The sequence below is a fragment of the Rhipicephalus microplus genome, chromosome 2 (genome assembly GCF_043290135.1).
Source record: "Rhipicephalus microplus isolate Deutch F79 chromosome 2, USDA_Rmic, whole genome shotgun sequence".
NCBI lineage: Eukaryota > Metazoa > Arthropoda > Arachnida > Ixodida > Ixodidae > Rhipicephalus > Rhipicephalus microplus.
This window is the reverse complement of record NC_134701.1, coordinates 276832267-276859253: the sequence shown is the minus strand read 5'-3', so window position 1 is coordinate 276859253 and position 26987 is coordinate 276832267. Positions and strand designations below refer to the sequence as shown.

The 26987-nt window shown below is 44.3% G+C and overlaps 1 protein-coding gene across 6 annotated transcripts in view; it reads right to left on the bottom strand.

The window, feature by feature from the left end:
- The window catches only part of LOC119162990 (uncharacterized), a 177127-nt gene that overhangs the window by 3968 nt on the left and 146172 nt on the right, over positions 1-26987 (bottom strand). For 4 of the 6 annotated variants that reach the window (XM_075882064.1, XM_037414877.2, XM_075882061.1 and 1 more), the window contains exons 3-5: positions 26345-26489; positions 22742-22842; positions 18701-18822 (exon numbers count right to left, since the gene is read on the bottom strand). In XM_075882064.1, the coding sequence (XP_075738179.1) occupies positions 18728-18822; positions 22742-22842; positions 26345-26489 (341 nt within the window). In that variant the 3' untranslated portion in view covers positions 18701-18727. Of the gene's footprint in view, positions 1-1977; positions 2103-2948; positions 3006-5204; positions 5373-14011; positions 14096-16037; positions 16269-18140; positions 18823-22741; positions 22843-26344; positions 26490-26987 lie in introns of those variants that run through there. The other 2 variants (XM_075882059.1, XM_075882060.1) reach the window with 2 other exon arrangements.

The window sequence follows — 26987 nt, the reverse complement described above, 5'->3', positions numbered from 1 at the left end:
CACCGTGATCATCAATATGACGTCGTCACTTCATCACCGGTCGCTTATTGCTAAGTCACATTGACTTCACAATGACTTCACGTCACGTGACCTCAAAATTTGACGTCATCACAAGACGTAGTCAATTAGTTGAAGGCGTGCCAATCATGGAGGTTATGTAAAACCAGGTGAGGTGCAGACAGCTTGTTACCAGGGGTGTAGGCAAAATGTTTACGTGTGTGTGTGTGTGGGGGGGGGGTGCTTTGTTTAACTATCGGGGAAATGATCTTTGGTCTGAAAGGGCAACCTGGTAGGCAGATGTGGTTGAGCGCTATTTTGGGCTTTTTCTGCCATTTGACAAAAACGGGGGGGGGGGGGGGGCGAAGAAGCTCATGCTTCGTGTGTAACCTCCTGGCTACGCCACTGCTTGCAACGCCTCCGATCCTAGACTCAGGAAAAAACGAATGTAAATGCAGATATCTTTTGGAAAGGGCAGGGAAGGACTGATACATAAAGTTTTAAGATGAAGATGCTTTTCTTTTTCGAGCATCCTTAGTCAAATTGTTAAAGATACCCATGAGTTCCTGCTATGAAGCGCGGGTACAAAAAGGCACGAAAATGTGCAAGGATAAGTGGTACATACTATTTCCGCAAATAAGCCGTGCTGGCGAAGCTCTAAAAGATAGCAGGAATTATTAACTTGAATTCCATCTCAAAACTCGAGATACCTATGATGTCACTGTTTTAGGTTTTGTCATAGCACCTTTCTTTTCGCCGCGTTTTATTTTTAACGATAACAACGACGCATGTAAACAATTTTTCAACTATCTATAGCTGGATCGTGACTGCCAGTTCAAACTAGGTGCACTACCTTAATTCAATTAGAAAGCCTTCTGTAAAACACTTAGCTTTTTTTTTCTTGTTATCACTGTAAACAGGCTATGAACAAGGTTACTCCCCACCCAATAAAAGAGAGAGGGAGAGAGAGAAGCAGCGGCTAGGCTTGTTTATATATCCTCTCTTTGTGATACAAGAGAATCCAGACTATCTAGGATTATATTGTGGCAACAAATTCTCCGACTTGTCTCAGTGTATTGTGAACTGAAGTTTCTGTCAGCCAACTAAAAAAGAATATCTACGTACTGCAAAAAAAAAACAAGAACAGAAAACTTGCCAATAGTGCTTCACAGGTGGTCCTCTCGTGAAATCCACGAGTGTTGAAGATTGAGCGAGTTGGTTCATCGTACTTGAACTGGTATAGCGCATTACGGGGAAGAAGAAACGGCCGAGTAGACCGACACATTGTCGCGATTGTGGATGTACCCTCATGTTTGATCAATGTGAAGTGGTAAAAAAGCACCCGTCACAATTAACTCGAGAAATTATAGAAGCGCATTGTATAGCAGGAGCTGGAAGCACGTGTATTAGCGCCCCTTCTTTGGTTTTATCTGAACATGAAGTGGCCTTCTTTAATCAGGATAACCGCCTATGAATCTGTGATATGTGACGGTGTGATGTTGTGTGTTATCTTGTCGTTGCGTTAGGGTGGTTTTGTTTGTATGCCTGCGCCGGTCTACATATTTGATGCAGTTTGGCAATAAAGCTGAGTTGGAAGTTAGCGCTCTGTCCTCTTGTGTCGGTCTGCTCGGCCGTTTCTTCTTCCCCGTAATGCGCTATACCAGTTCAAGTACCTCTCGTGAAAGTTGTCAGTGCTTGATAGAGGACGATTGCTATTGGGCTTTATGAAAGGACCCGTAAGATCGTTTATCTTTACTTTGCAGACAGGCACCATGTTATCTTTCACCTCACCAAATTGATCTGTAGAGTAGACTCTAAGAAAAAAAAAAACGAGTGCGTGTTACTCTTGTGAGTGAGTCCTCACTTGGCAGGAAGGTGAATCTCGGTTAAAGAGACACATTAACTCGCTTGTGGGTCACACGACTCTACGAAGAGAGTGTAATGATCTCCAAAGAGGCTGTAGTGAGACGGGCGCGAGACCTTGAGATCCGGCGTGGGAGGCCTTGGAGGTAAATGCCAGGTAGATGACCGGGCTGAGGAAGACCACGCCCAGTATGATGATCGTGATGCAGTACGCACACTTCGGCATTTGCCGGTACGAGCGGCTGCGAATGCGCGAGACGCACAATTACGCAAATCGGTACCACGAATATTGTACTCGCACTGTACTGGCACTACTTAGACGAGTACGAACACTTGAAAATGAAATGATTGTTTGTCTAGTGGCTAGGGCACTCCGGCTGCTGACCCAGAGGCAGCAGCCGAGGGGCTGTACCAGCCGCATTTTCGGTGCAGGCGAAAATGCTTAAGGCCCGTGTGCTCAGATTTAGGTGCACGTTGAAGAAACCCAGGTGGTCGAAGTTTACAGAGCCCTCCACTACGGCGTATCTCATTACTATATGATAATTTTGGGACGTTAAACCCGAACAAACATTATTACAAAAAGGAGGCCATAAAAACTTAAAAGAGAAAAAATATATATAATACAGTTCATCGAGCCGTACCATTCACTGCCGGTTGGTGGGGAGCGAATTAAACATGGCACGTTTTACACCACGACATGATTATGAAGGATGCCGTTGTGGATGGTTCCGGAAAGTTAGACCACATCGAGGTTTTTTAACGTGCACATAAATTTTGCGCCTCTAATGTCATTTATGCTTCATCGAAATGTGGCTGTCGCGGCCGGGGTTCGAACCCGTGACTTTCAAGTCAGCAGTCGAGTCCCATATTCTCTCTCGACCACCGTGGTAGGTCGGTTGCCCAGAGACGTCCTATACTATGCAAAACAAAACGACAACAACAAAACATTGAAAATATAAGGTACAGGAATTACAAACAGGTACAATAAAGCTGCAGTGCGTTTCATTGTGTCTTCTTTCTGACCCGTTCAATCTTAACGACACTTTTCTTTTCTCAATAAATCGTACAGCAAATTTCAAAAGCCTTACATGCTGAAAGAGACCGATTTCTTGCCCGAACCGCTCGAGTCCGGTGTGGTACTGGTGCTGTACGCAAATAAAAAAGGAAGAAAAACAGTAAGAAAATGAAAATGACATTTATGTGGTCGACAAGGTTGTTTGCATTATCTAAGGTCTATTTTTTTAGTGTAGAGGGAGGAGTGCTTTGCCAATATTTACTTCTTTGTTGGCATCATAGTGTGTTTAGGAAAAATTTAGCGTGTGTTAGTCCAAGAGCAAGAAACAGAAAGTAATAGAAAGAAAGAGGTGCGAAAAAAAGGTACAAGAGTCTGTCTGTCTGTACAGTTGTCTGTTTGTCCACCTTTAACGGTACCCTAAACCACGCCGAAGTGACCAATCGTTACTCCGAACGGCTGACCCATCCACAGCTCCCACCAATATTGCTCAAGGTTCAGCGTTCATACATGCGTGATTGACAATTAAAAAGCAATTATTGCGCATATCTGAGGCACCATAACGACACGTCAATGTTATGTATGTGTATTTTTTGCTAGAAAAAGCATACACAAGTAATTGTAAGGACCATAGCGTTTATCACGCTGCGCTGACCATGCAACACTTGCACGAAAAGGCAGGTGTTTCCAACGCTTTGCTAAGGCGACACGATGGTGGCACCTACCCGTCGCTTTGTGTTCTACAGCTTATCACCTCAGAGACGGGCGCGCGTGCCACGTGCTTCGTTTTCCAGGATAACTGCCAGATAGCGCTCACGTCTCACGTGTGACGTGACTTGATGCGCTCTTTCGCCTCCGCTACACGCTTGAGGCACTCTTACACAGCACCTCCAGAATACCATTCACTGATTTATTTGCGCAGAACATCAAATAAACATTTTGTTCACTCTCTCCAGACGCAAAACTATCGTCTTTCGACGACATTTGCATTGGAACATGTAGATACGGGGCCAATTTTTTTCATTACTCTCTAACGAAATGAAGAAAAATGAAAAGCACACATGTTTATTGCAGTATCTTTCATTACACGCCTAATTGTTAGCTAGACATAAGTCTCATCTCTTCACTTCCCCAAAGTGAACAAAAGGAACATTTTACAGGTACTTCGTATGTTTATTACGGAATAAGGGTTCGACTAAAGTGGCAAAAGACCGTCAAGATGACGGCAGATGGAACAACAACGTATTCATGCATGACGAAATTGGTACTACAACAACGATGACAGTGACACGACTACGACGCTTGCACGACGGAAACAATGGTGATGATGATGATGACAAGACGATGATTCTCCTGACGATAGTTACAGCGCGAGAACAAAGCGTCGACACAGAGAAAAAAAGGACACGAAAGACACGAGCGCTCCTTGTCTCTGTGTCGTCGTTTTGTTCTCGCGCTATAACTATCGTCATGCCATACCAACTAGCCCAAGCTGCCACACTTCTAAGATGATTCTCCGTTTCGTTGACATTCGGGTCAGCCAGGAAGTGTCCTTGTGATATTAATTCAAGAGTGAATGCTTCGGTTTGTAGCGAGTGAGGGATTCAAGAGCGAATGCTTCGGTTTGTAGCGAGTGAGGGATTCAAGAGGGAATGCTACGGGTTGTAGCGAGTGAGGGATTCAAGAGTGAATGCTTCGGGTTGTAGGGAGTGAGGGATTGAAGAGTGAATGCTTCGGGTTGTAGCGAGTTAGGGATTCAAGAGTGAATGCTTCGGGTTTGAACTGAGTGAGGGATACGTGAGACGACGGTGAAGATGGCTTCCAGGGCTGAAGTGTTCCAGGGCTGAAACGGAGTGGAGGCGGCTGCCGGCGTCCGACACGCCAGGTGCGTGAGCTCGTTCTGTTCTCACACAGCTTGAGCTTTGCACGAGCTGCGCGGCAAGGTGGCTAAAAATGATGATGACGATGAATGGCGATGATGATCACGATGATGACCACAAGGCAGTAACAATGAAGGCAAAACGGAATGCAGAACTCAACACTCAATACTCGTCATCACCAATACAACGTTGTATACTGTACTCCTGCATTGATATTCGTTTACACGCGCGAGTTGGCGCGTGATTCAACTCCCCAGAGCTTCGCCCCCACGCCATAATTCACTTCGTAAAAAAATATCATTACACAAATGCAGATACTCACATGTATCGCTAACACACTGTCGCGATACTGCGTGTGTCTGGTTGTATATGCAGAGTATACACTACAAAAGCGTGTCACGTTTTCTTCCACACATCATAGGCACGCGCACATGGCGTACAAGGAAGCCAACCTGTCTGAGCTACGCATACTGGACCTCCTGACCGGTTCGACGCCTTCGACGATGATGTTGGTGGGTTTGACGACCTCGGGAAGCGGGTCGCACAGCACGCAACCCGCCTGCACGTTCTTGTTGGCCACCTTCAGCGTCGCGCCGCCTGCAGGTGCGGGGCCGCCGGGTCTGTGGGAATTACAGGGAGGGAGGGTGACACACACGGACGAGATACGTGATAGGTGTTTCGTACCTGCTTCAGTCATTACACCTTTGTGCATGTACATCGCTTAGCTACGTATAATCATGCTACCGCGTCACAAAATATACAGGGGAGTTTTGAGCCGCGTCTTGTAGGGTGCGTGCCTTGTTGAAATGCGAAACATTTCTTCGCGTACTGTACGCACTTTGAATACCTACCTACCTACCTACCTACCTACCTACCTACCTACCTACCTACCTACCTACCTACCTACCTACCTACCTACCTACCTACCTACCTACCTACCTACCTACCTACCTACCTACCTACCTACCTACCTACCTACCTACCTACCTACCTACCTACCTACCTACCTACCTACCTACCTACCTACCTACCTACCTACCTACCTACCTACCTACCTACCTACCTACCTACCTACCTACCTACCTACCTACCTACCTACCTACCTACCTACCTACCTACCTACCTACCTACCTACCTACCTACCTATCTATCTATCTATCTATGTATGGATAGATAGATAAATAGATAGATAAATAGATAGATAGATAGATAGATAGATAGATAAATAGATAGATAGATAGATAGATAGATAGATAGATAGATAGATAGATAGATAGATAGATAGATAGATAGATAGATAGATAGATAGATAGATAGATAGATAGATAGAGCTGGAAATTTCGACTACTAGGGGTTCTTTGATGTGCACCCAAATCTCAGCACACGGGCCTACAGGATTTTCGCCACTATTGAAAATGCAGCCACCGCAGCCGGGATTCGATCCCGAGACCTGCAGGTCAGCAGCCGAGTCACTTAGCCACTAGACCACCGGGGCGGGGCGGGTTACCACAAATTGTCCTTCAAGGTTGCCCACCCACTACCTCAAGGTTTCAGAATTTCGACGTGTCTAACGAAGTTAAAGAAGCCGAATGTAGAAACCAAAAGTGCACTTATATGAATTTGTCGAAGCAGATTAATGTAGTTGACGCTATAGTGGCTCAACAATTAGGAGAAACGCTCCATGTGCAGGAACCGGGAAATGGCAAGCGTGACGTTTCAGCTGAAGTTGAAGAGATGATTTAATTACATTTGGGACCCTGACGAAAAAAATTGGAATTTGAAGTAGCTGTTCCAAGAGAACTCTTACCCGGAAGAAACACGCGAAAAAAAAAATAATGAGGGTTGAATGAAAAGTCAATGCAAAAGTCACATCGTGGTAAAGTAGCCATAAGCTTAAGTGCCTTTATTGTCGCTAAGGGCCAACATCAGCCTTTTTACAAGAGTCGGGAGTGAAAGACGAGTAATTTTTGTTTAGAAGAAAGAATCGGCCTGGTTTAAAGATTTAGCAGGCGAAGTAGACTGAGCTAAGAGACAAAGAGGCGCAATGAAATGAACAACAAAATGATGGCTTGAGGCGCACTGTTCTTGTCTCAATTCACGCGAACAAACCCCTAGTAACGGTTGAAACTTCAAAGTGAAGCATCGAGTCCCGAGATTCAGGAGAAGTCTCACAGCCTCCTGCTGCAAGAATGCAGAGAAGAACCAAGTTTGTTGTATGGCATTTCGCCGATATAGGAAAGACGACATAAACAAGAAGGACATGAACACGACGACACGAACAGAAGTAAGCAGAACTAACTAATAGCTTAAAACTGCTCCTTCATAAGTACGCATGGAAAGGAAACGAGTTGTAGTAGAAAGGTGGAAGAGGTGTGTGAGGTGAGGATACTCGCTTTCCGAACAAAAAAGAGCAAGGTTTGTTTTCCACTGAGCGTTTGGAAACCGTATACGTAGTCTGAACAGAAGCCCCCGCCAGCGACACCGAACCAACGATTTTATGTTTCATTGCATCCTACTGGGATCGACTTTGCGCTGGAGGGCTCAAAATGGCATGTAGAACAGCTTGTTGGTTATGCTTTGGCATTGTGTGAGGTGGCACGGGAGTGCGCAGACGACGTAGAAGTGACAGCAAATGCAGGAGAGAGATGAGGGATGCGTGGGGCTTGACGACACGTAGAAAAGAAGGTCTAGAGGTATTTGATGAAAAGGAACGCGAACCCGGAGAAGGCACATGGCAACGGCGTTGGCAGAATGTTTTAGGTGCTATTTATAGGAAATAAATTCTTTCGCTTTCGTTACCTCACTACGCACTGAGATATATTGAGACTGAGCAAGCGGAACGACGCGCAATTCGTATTGTCGGGTATAACAAGATTCACACGCTAACACGGCCAAGTCCACCGGTGAAACGAAGTCTAGAAGCGTTGCCGGCATCGAACGTGCCGTACTTGCCGGCGTCGTCAATACATCAACGCGCGTTGTTTTGTCGTAAATGTGCTGGTTGATCTTTTGGGTCATAAGATTTTGCACAAATTTTGTTTCGAGACTATGGGATTACCTTTTCCCAAGCTGGGAATTAGCCTAAAGAAATGGTGTTGCAGGCTTTTTGTAAGCCTCGAGCGACACAGAGGTGTTTATCAGCAGGAAAAGCTTGTTATCTGAGATTCTCATTTTTGACATCGGCGTTGAAAAGCATTATCTCAATGCTATCTGTTCCGTATTCATTTGCTCTTTACCTCGAAGTACGTTCGTATTCCTCATCCCCAACCCGGCATTTACATAGTCCCTTATGCATTCTTCTTATGTGACTATAGAAGATGAAACAACACCTTCTTTCCCCCTTAGTTGATTGCATTTATGGCTCCGCATCAGAAGGCTTTCTGCTTGTAGTGTGGGTTTCCATTTTATCCGGCATTGGAGGAATTTCAATTTTTCAAGCACGTTCCCTATGAAAAAGTGTTGATGCCACGTGATAACGTCATTTCATGATGACACAGTATTTTCTCTATGACGTCATGATATCATGAAACGGGGACATAGCCAGGTGATATTTGCATCAGCCGTATTGACAGCCCCGGCGACAGTCACCTTTAGAGTTTGACAAGGCATGCGATGTTTATAAGCTTCATGCTGTGCGCGTGGCTCCCTTATGCATGCGATATGGAAAAGGGGCAGACTGGGCGAATACCGAATGATCCGAAGCTGCCCTGACAGCGCTGCAATTTGCGGAGGCCTATTGGGGGCGCCCCGGCTACTGGACATCGCTTACCTGTCCCCGAACCCACGCAGACTTTCCAATGTGAGCCGCACTCGCAAATAAAATATTTCTTTGCTGCGCTACTAGTGAGGCCTTTCTCTGCTTTGCTTGGGCTACGGACAGGATGCAGCAGGCCCAGCACCTAAAAGTTCAAAGTGAAATGGTCCAAAGAATGTGTCGTAACAAATAAATCATGACGGACGCTGTCAAAAAAGAAAAAAAATCACAAAATAAAGTCGCAAAGCATTTCGTTCATAACCGATGTTCACCTACTTGCTGCCACGTGCTGCCTCAGAATGAGCTATAATTCCCTCTCACGAACAATTTTCATGGCAAAACTTTGTTATCAATGTGACTTACGCCTTTGTTTCATGCCTGATGATTTCCTCGGAGTATCTGTTAATGAGAGAACAAAAATTGAAGGGCCTTTGGGTATCAGAGACACAGAGACAGTATAGCGACTTTTACAAGCGCAAATGCAGCACTAAATGTCACATTTGGCCGCTTGGTATGCACTATAACAATAGCGCCACCTATCATGTCATGTCTTCGTCTCTCTCTCTCTCACACACACACACACACAAAGGATCCTAATTGGACTCGCTTGCGCTTCTTTCCAATAAATCTTAGGGTTGAACTTTGTGCTCTCTCTTTTCGCCACAATAGTGAAATGTCACTCGACTGGCGCGCAAGCTCTTTGTGACCTGTGATTACACATCGCGTGGCGGTAATGCTAAGTGCAGGCAAGCGAGATGTCGATAATTTCTGTTAAACGAGTAATAATTATTACGGTCATATTACGCGTAGACACCAACACATGATTTGGGGCTCACCGTAGTGGAGGGCTCGACCCCCTGGTGTTTTTTATACGCACTGACGTCACACAGTGTGCGAACCTCTAGTATTTCGACGCTATCGAAATGCGACCGTCATGACTGGAAATGAACCCGCGACCTTTAGAATAACAGTCAAGCACCGCGCAGCCGCTGTTCCACCGAGTCAGATGGTACAAAGTGGTGGCGGGACTCTGGGTTGGTTTCTACTACCTGAAGTTCTTTAACGTGCACCACCCCCCTCTTCTGGCCACATACCCCAAGGATGTAGGCCGCAGTATGTAAGCGATAATAACAAGCACGGAAATAATCACTTGTTCATGTAGAAGTGACAGATTGTAGAAGCTGCACACGCATCAATATACCAACTGCGACAAGTATTACCTTTGGAAATCATTTCGTTATGGGCTGCCAGAGCATAGTTTAAAGCTCCAACGTAAGTGTGCGCTTATCGTGAACTTACCCATTAGGTACCAGGAACTTGCTTATATATGAACCTGTTATACCCCTCGTGTATGAAATTTTATATAAGTTATGTTACACATCTGTCTTCGCCACTAATCCGCTTCTTTGTTACGCATGGAGGAATTCTGCGAATCGCCATCTATTTCTGGAGTAAGTATGTAAGGAGAAATCCGGAGAGAAAATTCTCAATAACAGCAAAAAAAATTGTAACACGATGGAGCATTTTATGTTTGCCATCATCGGGCAAACTGCTTTTGACTCGGATGTTGGGATGTAAACACTTCCTAGAAACACAAAGTCACTTATGCCGGCAAATGTTACGTCTCTCAGATTTCAGACACAGCAACACTAATGGCAGCAGCCTCCCCCCCCCCCCCCCATCACCTCCTCGTCCTCCCGAACGTGCAACAAAATCCGATTAGAAACATGCGAGAAGCGTAGTTTGAGTCCGTTTGAGTCAACAGCGAGCACAACGCGTGTCTATACGAAGGCAGGGAAGTTCAGTGGTTTGTTTTAAATGGTGGCGTATGCGAATCTTGCTCCCGCTTCCTTCAGATCTTTACAAAAATAAACAAGTAAATAAAAAAACAAAAAAAAAACAAATCAATAAGTAAATAAAGTTGAGCTAAGAAAGTAAGACGTAACAAAAGCGGCACACGAAAAGAGACCATACAGCCATGTTCATAAGGAGCCCAAGAGATTCGACATTCTTCAAGTAAAGAATAAGAAACCCCTTTGACATTTTTCTCGTGAGTCCTGCTTTTCCACGTGAATTGATTCCCTTCGACAGACTGTCCACCTCGGTGGACCAGTGCTTACGGTGCTCGGCTTATCAGCTGCAGGTCACGGGTTCGACGCCATCCACGAAGGTCACATTTCGAATGACTGCGAAATGCCAGAGGCTCGTGTTTGTCCGTCATAATCACATCATGATTTCGGGACATAAAACCCCAGATAATCTCATTATTTGAAGGACATGCGAACTATCCTCGGAGATCACTCCACTGTCTTCGGAAAGTCGTGGAACTCTGAAGGCGAGTAAACGTGTCTCTTAAAGAGAGTCATGCACGTCGAAAGTCAAGACTCACTGAATACAATAGCACAGACTGTCATTTTTTTTATTGCGATAGCAAATTTATGGACACTCCGGCTGAATTTTGCCGCCGGCGTCAACGTCGACGTGGGCGTCGGCATTGATGTCATGCACAGTATATGTATACGTATATATATTTTTTCTTTAAATTTTAGAGTGCAGACGTCTGACGCCTACTTACTCGTACGGGTCGGGAGCATGGGAGGACGCTTCATGCCGCCTGCGTTGGCGTGAAAACACATGTTCGTACACTACTGCACGACTGCAGTGCGTGCTATGAAGCACACTTACTACTTAGAAATATAGCGTATAAACTGGGCAGCTTGTTATTTATATGTTACAGCGCGGAAAGAATGAAGAAACTTACAAAGGCACACATAAGACAGACACAGCGCTGAATATTCACTGAAATTTTTATATTCAGGAAACGGGTTGATAAAGGATTTACTACTGCATAACTTTTTTTGTATTACTGCTACTACATAGTGTATTTCTAGAAAGTTTATTTTTATGTACTCTAAATTAAGGAGCGATGAACGTTTGAAGACAAGACAGATCTATTAATTATGAAAGAAGTGTAAATTTAGAAGCTCGTTTTCTTTGTTAGAATAAATATTGGTAAGAACTGACACACAATCATGCCAATGAAAGAATATATGATATTATTAAAAGTAACAATAGTTATTGCAAATGCGAAGAAAGAAAAGTGGACGAAAAAATAACCTGCTCCTGGCAGGAACCAGGCTACAAAACCCCGGCTTTTAATTTTACGCGACGTGCCCACAGGACAGTTTTTTATTTGCTTTTTTATCTCCTAGTAAACGGAAACAGCTCACTTAAGCTTTGCTGGTGCTACGCCAAGTGGTACTTTCGGCCGAGTTGAAGAGGCACTAAACTGAACAATAGTTTATACTAATAAAGCACACTCTCAAAACTTCAGTGTTGGTAATTTATTTTTATTTATTTGTGGAATACTGCAGGCCAAAAAGGCCCAAGCGGGAAGGACACAAATACAACCACAAGATCAGTACACGAGTAACACAGCTTGACTAAAATACATCTGTGTAAGAGAAGAGCGAGTAGAAGAGAAACATCAAGCGATATTAGGAAGGGGGGGGGGGTCAAAATTCACAGAATTAAACATTGGGTTCATCAAGATCGAAGATTTGGAGAAAATCAGAAGGCAAGTTATTCGATTCTGTTACAGTTTTCGGAAAAAAGGAAAACCTAAATAAATCTGTCCGCGCAAAATACGGAGTTAAAGATCGGACATGAGAATGGCGAGTTTGCCTGGTCGAAACTGGGGTAATGTAATGTGATGGGGATTTTTCTTGTTAGAAATTCGAAGGCAAACAGATTTATCGAAATTGAGCACCATGCCCCATTTGTTACACCACGAAAGAATATTGTTAAGGGCAGTGTCGAGAGCAACCTGGTCATCTGGCGAGTGTACATTTGTGAAAATAATGCAGTCGTCTGCAAAAAGTCTTATTTTAACCGGATCAGTAATAGCATTAACAATATTATTGCAATAAATTATAAACAGCAGCGGACCTAGAACACTACCCTGCGGTACGCCGGAATCTGCTGGGAGATGAGGTGATGTCTCTCCACAGACGTCGACATACTGTTTCCGGCCGCTCAGGTAAGCAGACACCCAGGATACTAGGTAGTTTGGAAGCCCTATAGTCTGCAATTTCTCGATGAGCTTGTTATGGGGAACACGGTCGAAGGCTTTACTGAAATCTAAAAACAGTACATCGACCTGACCAGCTTTGTCTAAAATAGAAGCAATGTGATGAATAACTGAGACGAACTGGGTGACTGTGGAAAACCGTTTTCTAAATCCATGCTGAAAGGGAGATAAAATGGGGTTATCATCTAAGAAGCTGTTTACACGAGTGGCAATTATATGTTCTAGCATTTTGCAACATGCGGAAGTCATAGAAATGGGACGGTAGTTTGGTATGCACTATGGGTCCCCTTTTTTCAGAAAGGGCAGAACACGTGCCGATTTCCAATCGATGGGTAAAGTGGCTGAACTTATTGAGGCTCGGAAGATCACAACAATGTACTTGGCAAATATTTCGGCATATCGCCGGAGAAATGCATTGGGTATGTTGTCTGGTCCAGGGGTTGATTTAACTTTTAATCGCAGCAGTAAATTTAGGACACCATCGAATGAAATGAGGTTAGGATCTGAATCAGAAGCGTCAATGATAATTGAGACAGACAATGCCAATGAAAGTATATATGATATTAATAAAAGTTACAGTAATTATTGCAAATGCGAAGAAAGAAAAGTGGACGCAAAAATAACCTGCTCCTGGCAGGGACCAGGCTACAAAACCCCGGCTTTTAATTTTACGCGGTGAGTCTTTAGTAGATGGGAAAGTTACTGCCAAAGGCTTCACATGTAGGTTTCCCGCCAATATATCTGATGGTGAAGTCACACATGAATTTCTTTTTGTATTTGGGTCCATTATCTCCAATAAACGCTTTAAAGCTTGGTATACGTTAACTTTGTGGCTTACATCAGGAGACAATTTCCTTGACTTTTACCTGGCTATCAACCACGTATGTTTTAGCGACCGCGTCATAACGTCTGCCGTTATGGAGAATGGTACGGAAACTTCAAGGTGGCGTCACCATGTGCATTTTTGTTCTGCGCGCTTTCACGCTTATACCGCAGATTTTTCAGAAAGAAGCGTGGTGTTTTTTGGTATTAGAAAAAGAAAAGCTGTTTACGAATACGAGGTAAGCCGAAATTTCGAGCAACTGGCCATAGTATAGGTCCCACAAATATGTTCCCTATATACACGGTGGTCCCACAGGTCCCACTGCAAGTCTCTGTTTCCTATGGTGGCTTCCGTTGATTACACGCGAGTGTGAAGTGCATACTGGCGCTCGTGTTCCGGCGCTCACAAGGTATCACAGAGAACTACGCCACTACACCCTCTGTCAAGTTTAAGCGTACGCAAGAGATGACGAGATATGAAGCATTGTCAGGCAATTATAACAATATATGTCGTAGAAGACGCTGCATGACTAATGATATTTGCAATAATTCATGAATGCTGTAGACGCCACGTGCCAAAAAAAAATACTCACTGATCCATGTCGTATTGCGTCCTCTTGTGGCACACCTTGATGGGCTTGTTGTCCGGCCGACCTTCCTTGATGTAACTCTGCTCGCTGTAGTTTGCACAAAAATTAAAAAAAAAAACTCTCGTGCCAAGGAACGAGCGGAAACTTTCACCGCAAGTGCGAAGCAATGAATGCGATAGCAACAAACTGGAATGTCACGTGAAGAACCGCTAGCGTGCAGTGCGCTGCTCAAGCACAATGGACCTGCGAAAAAAACCACTCACCGGACGAGCGCCAGCTAACAACGCTCACAGCTCGACACTTGAAGCGTGCTCCTTAAACACATGAAAGAACGCATGAAACTTCCGCACAGGTATGTACAAGATAAGCGGGAACTGACAACTGTCGAAGTTTTTACTTCGCTGCAGTTGCAACTCCTTGCTCCTTTCACAAAAAGGACCACCCCGCCGCGGTGATCTAGTGGCTAAGGTACTCGGCTGCTAACCCGCAGGTGGCGGGATCGAATCCCGGCTGCGGCGGCTGCATTTCCGATGGAGGCGGAAATGCATGCCCGTGTGCTCAGATTTGGGCGCACGTTAAAGAACCCCAGGTGGTCGAAATTTCCGGAGCCCTCCACTACGGCGGCTCTCATATACATATGGTGGTTTTGGGACGTTAAACCCCACACATCACACACACACACACACACATATATATATATATATATATATATATATATATATATATATATATATATATATATATATATATATATATATATATATATATATATATATATATATTAATGAGATCTAACAGACAGTAGTGCCAAGTAATGTACAGGGGAAGTTATTTGAACCAATTGAATGTAAATAAGAAGTAATAAAAGTGGATGAAAAAATAACCGGTAATAATCCACTTTTCTTTCTTCTTATTTACATTCTATTGGTTCTAATAACTTCCCCTGTACATTACTTGGCATTACTGTCTGTTAGATCTCATTAATATTGTGTTAAAACACGGAAAAACGAGCCCTTAGATATACACTTCTTTCACTTATATATATATATATATATATATATATATATATATATATATATATATATATATATATATATATTCATGTGTTTCTTTTTGCTCATGCAGCTTATCATTGCTCTGTATTAATATGCGTGCCTCTTCATTGTATCAATTTAGTACTGCTACCACCTTCTGAGACCAACAGAAGCAGCATTCACTAAATTATCTAAGTGTCATCCGCGATTGGGATATCGCCATCGCAATTATCTCGTTATCCGACTGACAAGCGTCTGACACCTGTCCTCCCGTACACGTAATACAGCTCGTTTTTTAGCGAAACTTGCTACTGACGGCTAAATATTTTGGTAGCCTGCTAAAAAACTGCCCAAATCCTCCATAACCTCGACAGTTCAAACTTGCATGCTGGGGTTTACGAATCACACCAGCTACCACCCAATTTAGAGACAATGAAGTGGCGCCGAGAAAGGGGGTCATATGCAGGGTGGTTGCAAAACGTCCTCTATTATACATGTAAGCAACATGAAAACTATAGAAAGCGGTGATAAATGGATTACGGTTTGAATGCCTCACATGACTGAAATATAATGTACTACTTGTTAAGGAGTTACTTATACGTTTAAAATTGCAATACCTTCACTGCAATAAATTTATTCATAGGGGTAAGCTTGTGTGACTTGTGACGTCATGATGACGTAATATAGTGATGTCTTCACGCGATCTTATGCGTCACTCGTGCTGGCGCGGACGGTGAATATTTGCACTTGATGAGAGACCTGAACGTGCTATTGCAGTTTCCGCCTGCAGTTGATGATGGGGAACTTTGTGTGGTGGGAAACTGGCCACGTGTCAACTATATTGGCCCAAACACAGAAACATTTGCACTCTCACGAGAAACAAAAAAATGCGTTAGCACTTGACATAGGCGCGTGATCGAGCTTCTGGGGACCGCGCAAACTTCAGCTTGGAACAAGACCGCGACTGCAAAGTGTTGACGCCATTAGGTACTCACTTAGGTTCTTCCATGCTGATCGAGTCGGAAAGAGAGCAGCTGGGGCGCTTGCCTCCCATAGGACGTCCCCTGCCAGCATCTCGGCGGAGAAGTCGTGTTTCATCCCGTCTTTTAACATCCTGCGGAGGCTTGGCGTTCGACGCCATCTTCTTGTTCTTGTCACCCGAAAATGATGGTTCTTACCCACTGCAGACAACGTAGTTCTTGCAGACAATGGCCTGACTGTAGTTCCTAGTGAGGCATAAAAAAAAAAAAAACTTCCAGGGCCCATTATGCACTGTGACTTAGAAGACTCAGAGGTGAAAGCCATCTCCTACTAACAATGAAGCTGTTTAAGCTGCCATTAAGGCCTCGACCTTGTCACTATCACCGCTATGAACGGGTATGCGTCACAAAATTTGGGCAAATCCCACGACTCAACAATGCGACGTGGCTCGTAATAACCCCGACGGGAGAGAGAACGACTATGGAGAGGTAAGGAGAGGTAAGAATAAATAAACAGAAAGCGAAAAATTAATCACGACGCTGCATTCAAATCCAGTCGACTTCGATCGCATATCTCTCAAATAGAAAAATTTGTTTTCGTTTAACCATTTATAACTCCTTCAATCTACAAATACCTGAGCCCCTCAATCTGATTACTAGTTTCTTGGCGAATACACAAGAGGAGAAGTGCACTATGCACCTAGACCATACCCATTATCATCATCATCATCATCATCATCATTTGAATACCCATACCACCATCATCATCATTTGAATCCCCATACCCTCGATGGGAAGCTGGCCTTCATAACAACATGGATAACCAGACTCACTAGCAAAGCATAGCATGGCCCTCTACAGTATAGTGTAGCAGCTCTCATTAAGTGTAGCAATTTCACAGCTTTCATTAACGATAAAGGTTTCTTTCTTCTTGTTAGTTGACCTTGTTCTCGCGTGCCACAGATAATTCTTTGTTCAAAAGCAACAGGACAAATTAAATGTGAAAATTCGAGGTCTGATGGAATCGTGGCTTTCAAATCATAATATCAACATAAAGTGCGGTGCAAATTTCCCCTCAAAGCTGAAATCACAATCCACCGGAATTCTAAACAGCTGGATGCAAGTTGGCCTTACACTCGTGGAAACGAATTGGGCCTCTATATAATAGCCACATGCGCTTCAGTAATTGAACAAAAAGGCAGGCGTGGGTATTTACTCTATTTGGCTAGGCTGGACATATCTATCAAATCTAGAAGGGTTCAGCCCTCTTTTTGAAGCTGCATTTTTGGCAATTGTTCTAGCGATGCGCAAGCTAACTAGGAATACTTATTGCGCGGCATTAAAAACAGACACCCTTTCAGTTCGTACGTCACTTAAGGCTTCTTCAATATCTACGCCTCAAAAGACGTCCCTCTCGCATTCTTCCGCAGCTGAAACTTTTAGGGTTATTATGGGTACCAGGCCACTGTGGATCACGTTCAAAGAAAATGGCCAACTCACCAGTGCGAGAATTAATGAATAGGCTGCTAATTTCAGTCCCTAATGCTTCACCAGGGGTTGGCACTTCGGGCTTGTGCCCCGCCTCTTCCTTTTTTTTTTGGCCTAGCGCGTTCCGAAGTACCTAATAAAGTGCATTAAGCTATTAATAGTGGACACAGCACTAAAAAAAAAAAACAGCAGTCTGCCCGGCTTCCACTTCAGGTGAAGGATAGCGCCTCTTCCCCCACCCTTTTCCCCCAAAAAATTCTGCCTACGCCTCGGCACTGCCTGATGAAGCGGCCAGTGTAACGGCGATCAGACTAGACAATTTTTTTTTGTGGAGATGCCAAGGAAACAATTATATCATAGAGATAATTTTGTCATTTCATATTTCCGTGGGAGAACCTGCGATTTCAAACCAGACAATTGCAATGACAAAAGCATACGGCGCCATGTGCCCGCGTTAGATCTATATTCACAGAGGGTTAACGTGCGTGTTATCACCCTCATGACAATTATGTTTTGTGGTAGTATCAACAGAGCTTTATCATGTCACCGCTATGTTGTACGATGAAAAAGGCTTCTTAATATCCCGTTTCCTATGCTGTGTTTAGATACGACAATAGCTGCTACACTTACCTTCGGTGCTTCGACTGTGAATTTAGTCCCCAGGTGACTTCTTTCACGCTGATTGCGCTTTCTTCCACGAAACAAAATGGTGATTTTACTTTCCGCTTCGATTTTTCAGACTGATTATACGATTACTTGAAATTTCTTAAAGTTGACGCAAAGCAGTCTAAACTGAGAGCGCTTCGTATTTCACATGGATATGTGCACACCTGCTAGCTTCGCTTGGTTCGTGACACTTGAAATGCAGAGTGGTGTGTGTAGCACTCGAGCACTGGCAGTTTCCGAAGCAGCATGTCACGAAGGTTAAATTTTTACAACTGCAGATAGCCACAACTTTAAACACGATTGATATTCCTTCAACATTAAGTTTCACGCAGAATTCGCATTAGCGAGTGTCGTAATCGTCAGTGAATTTTTGTACAAAGGCTACTTGACTGTCCTTGATGGTGCTCATATAAGCCTGTGTGTCTTTTTTTTTTCTCCGCAAATCGACTGTTTCTCATGTTCGCTGACAGTACAAATCACGGTTACTGTTGTGGTTGCCAACATTAAAAGACTTCACACAAGAAAAAAAAAGACAAGTGACTTTATGGACTTCAGTGATGATGTGTTGCGTTGTAAATTGCTTCCAGCCCGTTACTTAATAGCCGTGCAGCGCCTTGCCTTGGTGATGTATCGTTTAACTCGGACTCTGGAAGAAATGAACGACGATAATAAGAAAAAAATATTTGCCTCATCCCTCTTTTTAGAAATCGATATAACACGAAATTGAAACAAGTCTTCACAGAGGTAGTTGAGTTTTATTGTGCATTGTTTCAGCAACAGCAATAAATTGCAAAGTCACGTTAGGAATGGCAAGCAGCTCGTGCAGCGCACACTTCAAGCAGAACGCACACGTGAGGTTAGTATGCACAGGATAAACGCAGACTGTGTATGCTGTTCGAAACTTAAAGCGCGCTCTTCAAACAGAAAGACGCACGAAAAGAGCACACAAGTATACACAAAAAAAGCGCGAACTGTCCCAATTATTACTTCGTCATGTGTCAGCAGCCCGCTCCTCTTGTAAACGCGGCCGCGACAGCGAGTGAAGTGACCTTCGTCCTTTTGCGAAATACAAATATGATAAGCACGCGCGCAGAAGAGACCACGCTCCATGGAGGTGGCGCTTCGTGGAAGCGATGACCTTCAACGTCACTTCCGTTACGGAAGTACGTCAGAAAGCCGTGGTGGGCATCAGCATAAAACACTATTGTGTAAAAAAATATGATTGCAGATCCGCTAAGTGAATGCTGATGATGAAGCGAAGCTAGGTCCTATAAGATCCTTAATGCCTACATTGAAGCCGCTGAACAGATGGACGGATGGGCAGTTGCACGGGCAGAGTATGGTCTATTTTAAACCGTATGCACGCTATGTGCGCTCTGTAAAATGTTTCGCACCTGCACTTCGGCTAGGGACGACAGAGAGCCTCCACGACAATGGTCGGACATCGTGAAAGCCAAAGGCTCCTAAAAGCGTGAATCGAGGGGTTTTGTAACAAGTACTTGCAATATTTATTGCCATAGCGATTACTTGGGCACTCTCGCAGCTTTTTGCCATTGCACTAGACGCCATGTTTCTTCAGTATGTACTATAATATCGCCAGAAAAATAACTCAGCATAAATATTTTTTCAACGACATATGGAGGATTCTAACGTGCGACTACTCGCTCCTCGGCACAATGCGTTAGGCAATATCGCCATGCAGCGCACTCCCACGAGCGGGCTATTTATATACACGACAATTTGGTGCGCAGAGCTCGTAAGTGTTTGAGCATGTTCATCATCACGAATGGTCGCGCCAAGGTCGGGTCTTAAAGTCGTCACCACGCTAGTAGTTGGGATGTGCGTTTTCCAACTTGTACTAAGACATACAAGACGTGATCGCCCGTGCTCGTGTGCCCATTTCGTGATGTGGAAAGTTTGTACGTCTTGTGCTTTTATACCGCGAAGTTGACATCGACGCACGAAGTTCATTTGGTTCGCTGCAGCGCCTGCGTTCGCGAAAGGATTGAGTAGCTAGCTAATTCATTGATTTGTGGGGTTTAACGTCCCGAAACTACGCTATGATTATGAGAAACGCCGTAGTGAAGGGCTCTGGAAATTTCGACCACCTGGGGTTATTTAACCTGCACCCAAATCTGAGCACACGGGCCTAAAACATTTCCGCCTCAATCGGAAATGCAGCCGCCACAGCCGGGATTCGAGCCCGCGACCTGCGGGTCAGCAGCCAAGTAGCTTAGCTACTATACCACCACGGTGGGGCAACGAATAGCTAGCTAGAAGAGCCAAAGTAAGGCTAGATGAGTAACTTGATTTGTGACGTTTTATTAGCTAAAAACACGATGCGAATATGAAACGCTGTGGAGGAGGGCTCTGGAACTTTTGTCCATCTGTTGTTCTTTAACGTGTACCGATATCACACGGTGGACGGACTTCTAGCCTTTCGCCTCCATCGAAATGCGACAGCCGCGGCCGAGATCAAACTGCGACTTTCAGGTCGGCAGCCGAGCACTGTACCCCTGTTATGCCATGGCGTAGTTGTGGAAGTAACAACTGCGATAGTTGTAAGTTCGCGTACACACGTGCGTTCTTTTTGTGCGTCCATTTTTTTGCGTTTCAGCAGCGTGCTGCAAATGTCGAGCAGGGACTATTGCATAAGTTCGCGCTCGTAAAGCATCTACATTTAGTGCGTCCTTTCAAAGACGATAATCTTTCTTGGGGTACTTCGACGCAAAAATGTTGGTCTGTATTGTCTGTCTGTCCGTCCGTCCGACCACCCGCCTGCACCTCAGCCCTATAAGCTACCACGACGGGCGTCTTAATTCAGACGCTGCCCTAAATAAGCAGTGCGCTTGCATTTCCAAGACTCCAAATGTTTACCAAGGCTATCTGTTGAGAAGTCCTGCGTTCATCCGGTCTCATCATCATCATCATAATTATCATCATCACCACTACCGCCACCACCACCACCACTACACCCCCATCATCATCATCATCATCATCATCATCATCATCATCATTATTATTATAAATATTACTTTATTACTACTACCACTATTACTGTACTACTGTTTTTTATAGTTTCATGCCGGCTATGGCCTGTTGAAATGTACTAAATTCTTATCATCCCATTCAGTTTTTTAAACTTTAATATTGTTCCCCATAGTTTGTTCACGTTAATCTGTCTAAACATATTCTAAAAGAGCTACATGTCTTTCTTTGTTAAATTGAGCGACAAGCCTTTCAATGTGTGCGTCATCTTTCGTTTGCCGATATGCCGAGCCTAGTCATCAGCCCCCTTCTGGTTTTGACTGGCCTGTTATTTGTGATTTACTACGCAAGATGACAATAAATATTATTATTATCAACTTTCATTTCCTTTGAGGCGAAGAGGAATCAAAACCTATGCAAGCTATGTCGTGTTAATCACAGGAAAAGTAGGTATTGTGTTTTCAGATTTGTGGCAGTGTGGCTAACAGTAAGAAGAACAGTGACGTGGCTAACAAGGCAACGCTTTCCTTTTTCTTCCAAGTGTGGAGCCCTCTCTAGGAGCCCGAATTGTCATCGCTTGGTGTCACGCTCAAAATGCCGAAATGAGTACAAAGAGGGTGCTAAAACTCCACCTACAATATTAAAATGGGACAAAAAAGAGCGCGAAAGTTAAAGTTACATGCCCAAATACGCCCGGAAAGGGAGCGTCACCGAAGGGCTCATACGACTGTTCGATTCAAGTGAGCGGTTGCGAGACGCCAGCGCCGGAAGTTAGACGCAGATCTACGGGAGAGAGGAGTGGTTGCGAAACACCAGCGAATGCGAGGTGACCCTCCGCTTCTGAAGACTCAGGTGCAAGCTGAGCTCGAGAACAGGTAGGTGAGCCCGCGGCGTCGGCTCAGACGATCACAAGCCAAGCGCCAGCAGAGGCAGGCGAATGCTCAGCTCTGCTTCACTTTGTAGTGGTTACACCGGCTGCATTTCTCTCAACCTCTTATCAGTCGGGTGAGGTCCAGACAGAATAAAGCTGTTTCGATCGATTGCTTGCTCACTCACTCTGTCAATCAATCAATCAATCAATCAATCAATCAATCAATCAATCAATCAATAAATCAATCACTCACTCACTCACTCCCTCACTATTGTGCACCATGGAAGTTACGATCCTTTGCCATGCTCTAACGTGTTTGGCCATGGCAGTCATCCAGGGTGTACAAATTTTGATCGAACACAATTGACTACGTGTGACTTCAAGTAAACCGCGTCGTACTCGAAGTAGCTGCGGATAACTGACGCTCACAGAATGAGTTCAGGCTCTTTAGCCTGGTTAAAAGTACTTAGTATTTGCACGCAGTCGGTACAAATTCAATTATTTTGTGATTTGGTTTCGACATCCAAAAAAACCATTGCTATGTTAAATAAATCACAACTCTAGATTCGTTTAAAAACTTAAAATCATTTCCACTTTCTTGAGGAGAGGATCTAAGCGTACGAAAATCGTGGCAGTAACGTTACGCATTTATTAAAAAAACAAACTAATGACGGTGCAGTTATATAATGCGATTTTTATGGCTCACCAATAAAGTAGTAGGTGCTCGCTCCAGCGACCAGCATGAGCCACAGTATTGTGACGAACACGATTGCGGCTACCTTGCCAGCTGTCGTTCCTCTCTTTATCCTACAAGACGAAGCGAGTAAGTTAATGTTCCGTAGAACGTCATCGTCATAGCACGAAATCGTAACAATCTTTCAGCAAAGTGTAACAAAATGAAGTTTGAATAAAGTGCAACAGTATAGGTACCTACATATTATAAGATATGCGTGAATTGAATATTGCAAGACAAGAATTCTCATACGAGCGCGCATGGCATCAGACTGTCATAAGCAGCGCCGATTCACAGCGAGGTGATAAAATACAATAGAGTCCTTTCGTATAAGAATCGTGTGCTGAAGGCACTCGAGGTAACAGCAAGATTCACTAAGTGGTTTACCTAGCTTGGCTTACTACAAATTTTTTCTTTGCACAGACTGGGTGTACCGTCTTAGACCTCAGTTTTCACCTCCAATCCTTCCAGAAACAAAAGTTTTGGGTGCACCGTACGCGCGATATCCCGAGCCTCTTAATAATGTGACCAAATACTAGTCGCAACTTTTTCATTGATGAACCTTTTCTTTTAGAGTAACCGTATTTGGGACGTATCTCCTTTCCTCTCCAGGCAAGCTACAAAGAAGGCCTATACACCTCTACCCCTCTTCCTTTCTTCAACCGATGCACTTCACATCAAAGAACCAGCAACGCACTTGAAGCGGTCTCAACTACCTTGTGCTGGAAGGTACTCGCTTCTCTTTTCTCTTTTCCAGTCGATGCTCGAGACCTAGCTGCAACGCGAGGCGAGTTCCCTAGGTTTTTCCTCGGTATAGGAGGCTGTTTTGTATCTCTGACACGTGTGGAACAAGCAATAAAACCAAGCCCGACCCAGCACTAGGCTCTTCAGTGAGAACATATCCTCAGTCGGGCACAAGAACAGGTGAACGACTAACTATACGCGTACAGCACTGGTTGTTTTTCGTTTGCACACACTGCATCACTTCCTTGGTTACCAAACCTGCAAAGTAGAGTGAACCAGCTTGATGATATGTTGCCACTCACGCGAGAAGCTGAGCGTGAGCTGAATTGGAAAGAAGGCCGATGTAGCGGTAATTAGGTCCAGGTAGCGTTGGTTACGAAGAAAACCTTTTTTTTTTTTCATTCCACGAAAAACTTTCATTCTTCGTGGTTTGTTGGAAAGGTTCGCAATAATAACAGTAAACCTGCCACAGATGTTCGGTGAACATTCGTTCTGTTTCAAGGTAAACCAGTGTGCGTAGATAAAAACAAGGACGCAGAAAAAAATGGAACTGGGACAAGCGCTAAATTCAGTTGAGTTTGCGCTTTTCCATCTTTTCTGTGTCGTTGCCTTTATTTGCGCACACCAGTTTACGCTGAAATATAAAAAAAAATTTCGCCCAGCTGCAAGCTCTATTACATTCGTTCTGTTTTGAGGAAAGTGATATCATAAGCTATTTTGCGCAGCGCGAAGAACCGAGCTTAAGGCAGCGATGGGTTATGTATGCACAAGTTGTCCTTAACCACAGATTGAGGGATACAGAAAATGAGAAATATTGGATAGGTACGCTGGCGTAGGCCTCCACTCAGCCTTCCAAGAATGGCAGCACATCAAACTCATAGGGCAGGTCGTTATTCCTTTTATGTGTGCCTTATCTCGACAGCAAGTTTAAGTAGGGCATGCGAAGATAGGCGCGAGAGAAGAGAAACGTCGGCGTTTCTGCTGTCTCGGATGTCTTCACTCGTGTTTGTGTTCGCACGCATACATTCTTTCCATGCCCTATATCCATGCCCTCGAATCCATGCCCTATATACAACTTTCTGGTGTTCTAAGTTTATAAGATCAGCTTGCCTCTTCTCTGCGTTGCTCCACGCCAATCAAGAGCGTGCTGGCTGCAGAGATATATTTGTCATGTAAATGATCATATCGTTTGACAGCAAAACTAAATAGACATGAACACTTACACACGTGAAAAAGCATATATGACACTAAAACAGAAAGACAGCGAAGCAAAATGTCATACAGAAGTTAACGTACACGTTGTTTGTTGCCTTTTCACTTCGTGTACGCTGCCGTATAATGACCAATCAACTAGCCCTCCCGCCATTGCATTTCGAACATATAAACGAGGAAGAAAAAACAATCATAATCATGCTGTCGTCACCCGACATGATGGCTGCAATGGATCTATGTCGAAGGCCTCTATGAAACATTGTTTCCGCGATGAACAGCTGAAACGTTCGTATCTTTCTCCTCATTGCTAACCTGTCGCCCTGTCAGTGGCAGTTGAGTTTCTCAGAAAAATTGCTATAGAGCGAATAGTTCTCCTGTCGTTAAACTATTATGGAGATTAGCGGTGGCGTAGAAAAATGTATTTATACTTCGAGCTTGTTGGGTCTTAAGTTTCGGTGGCGTTGTAGGCTAAAGGGGTCGTTAAACATTATCTTGAAGAAATGGATGCATGAGACTACACAGCCCGTAGTCTCGTTCTGCTCTTTCGAGAATCAACTCCACTATACAGACATACACGAATTTTGATCCTGATCACCAAGTTGTCCGGCCGTGAAGCTTTCAATGGCCTTCTTTATAACGTTTTTTGAAAGGATTATCAACAATATTGGCCGCAGCTGGTGGCCCAGGGGTAGATACAGCCACTCATTATTAAGGGGTTGGGGCAGTCGTCTGAAGTAACACTGGGAAGGGGGGCGTGGTGATGACTTTTCTTCGTTTACTAGCAGAAATACCCCTTCATAACATAAATGCTGTAAATGTGAGCTCACAGTGGTTTCACTCATTTGTCCAGTTGGGGATAGGAGGTGGACTACAAGCACTGAAGTGAGAGGGGGGGTGCTGACAGACATTCTGAAGGGGGAGGTGATCGCCTCAACCCCTCCCCCCCTCTTACGGATGAGCCAATGGTGGCTTCACTAGAGCCGACAACGGGAAGAGAGAGAGAGAAAGAGAGAAAGAGAGAGAGAAAAAAAACCGCCTGCAATGAACTTAAACAAGGTATTGCGACTCGTTATATAAGTATATCTATTCAATGAGCTCTTGATAAGCTTGGCTAAGCTTCGGTAGCAGACTCTGCACAGCTGGCAGCAGAAGCCCCAATTTATCCATTGTTCAGCAACGTTAAAATGAAGCCGTTTTACATACTGAGCTCGGAAACTATTAAAGGGAAGACTCTAGAGGATTCGCCAAACGCGATAAGGGATCATCGACTTCTAGCCGAGTGTCGCCAAAAAGATATTGCGATGACCTCCCAAGTCACAGAAATCAGTGACGTCATCACGACTTGAAATGGTGACGTGATCGCATATTGTCGTTGCTTGGCCACAGGCAAGCCGATCTCGAAGGCACATGTCCCTGATCTCGGAGGCAATAGAAAGCCACGTTGGATACAGAGTTCACTGCAATCAGCTGAGAAAAAGAAGACGGCTTTCGCCTCCGACTCGTCTAAGGCAAATATGCGTTAAAGACGGCGTGAGATTTCGTTTAATATAAACATTTTCTTCAATAGCGTTTCTTGATTTAGCGTACGGCTTCATGTGCATGCAGGGTTATTGTGCTCACCAGGAGAGTGGCACCTCTTCATCACTTCGTCCGTTACGCGGCGGTGGAGACTCCCGCACGGAGTCCAGCTCCACTTGCACCATGTCGGAGGCACCTTCTCCCGACGCCCTTAAAGCGCGCCGAGGCTGCATAAGCACAACCTCACCTGCGGGCAAGCATTACAGGGCGAATATCGTGAGAGCACCAACCGACTTGAGAGAAATGTTTCTTTTCGCGGCGCAGCCCACAAACATGAGGCAGTACTCAGAAAGCTTTTGACAAGAGGCGGAATCAAGTGTAGTTGTACAATCGAGATACCACATTCTTATAATAAAGGGGAAGTTCGTGAAGTGGTAGAATCAATCAATCCCCGCATCTGATTAGGGTAGCAATCTTTTTTTTTATTCTTTTAAACCTTACGGAATTTCAACGCACATACTTCTGAACAGTGTGAACTCAACGATCATACACCTACACGGGCTTTCTCACCTAGACCATATCTTTAACAAGCACTAAAGATGCAGTGTATCACATACAAGCAGGAAACTCTATTCTCAGAGAACCTTCGGAATGATAGACTTGCACGTGCAACGTAACACTTATACAACCGGCCGTACTAAACGATAGGTAGCATGCGTGCGAGGATGCACATTCCTGGTGCATG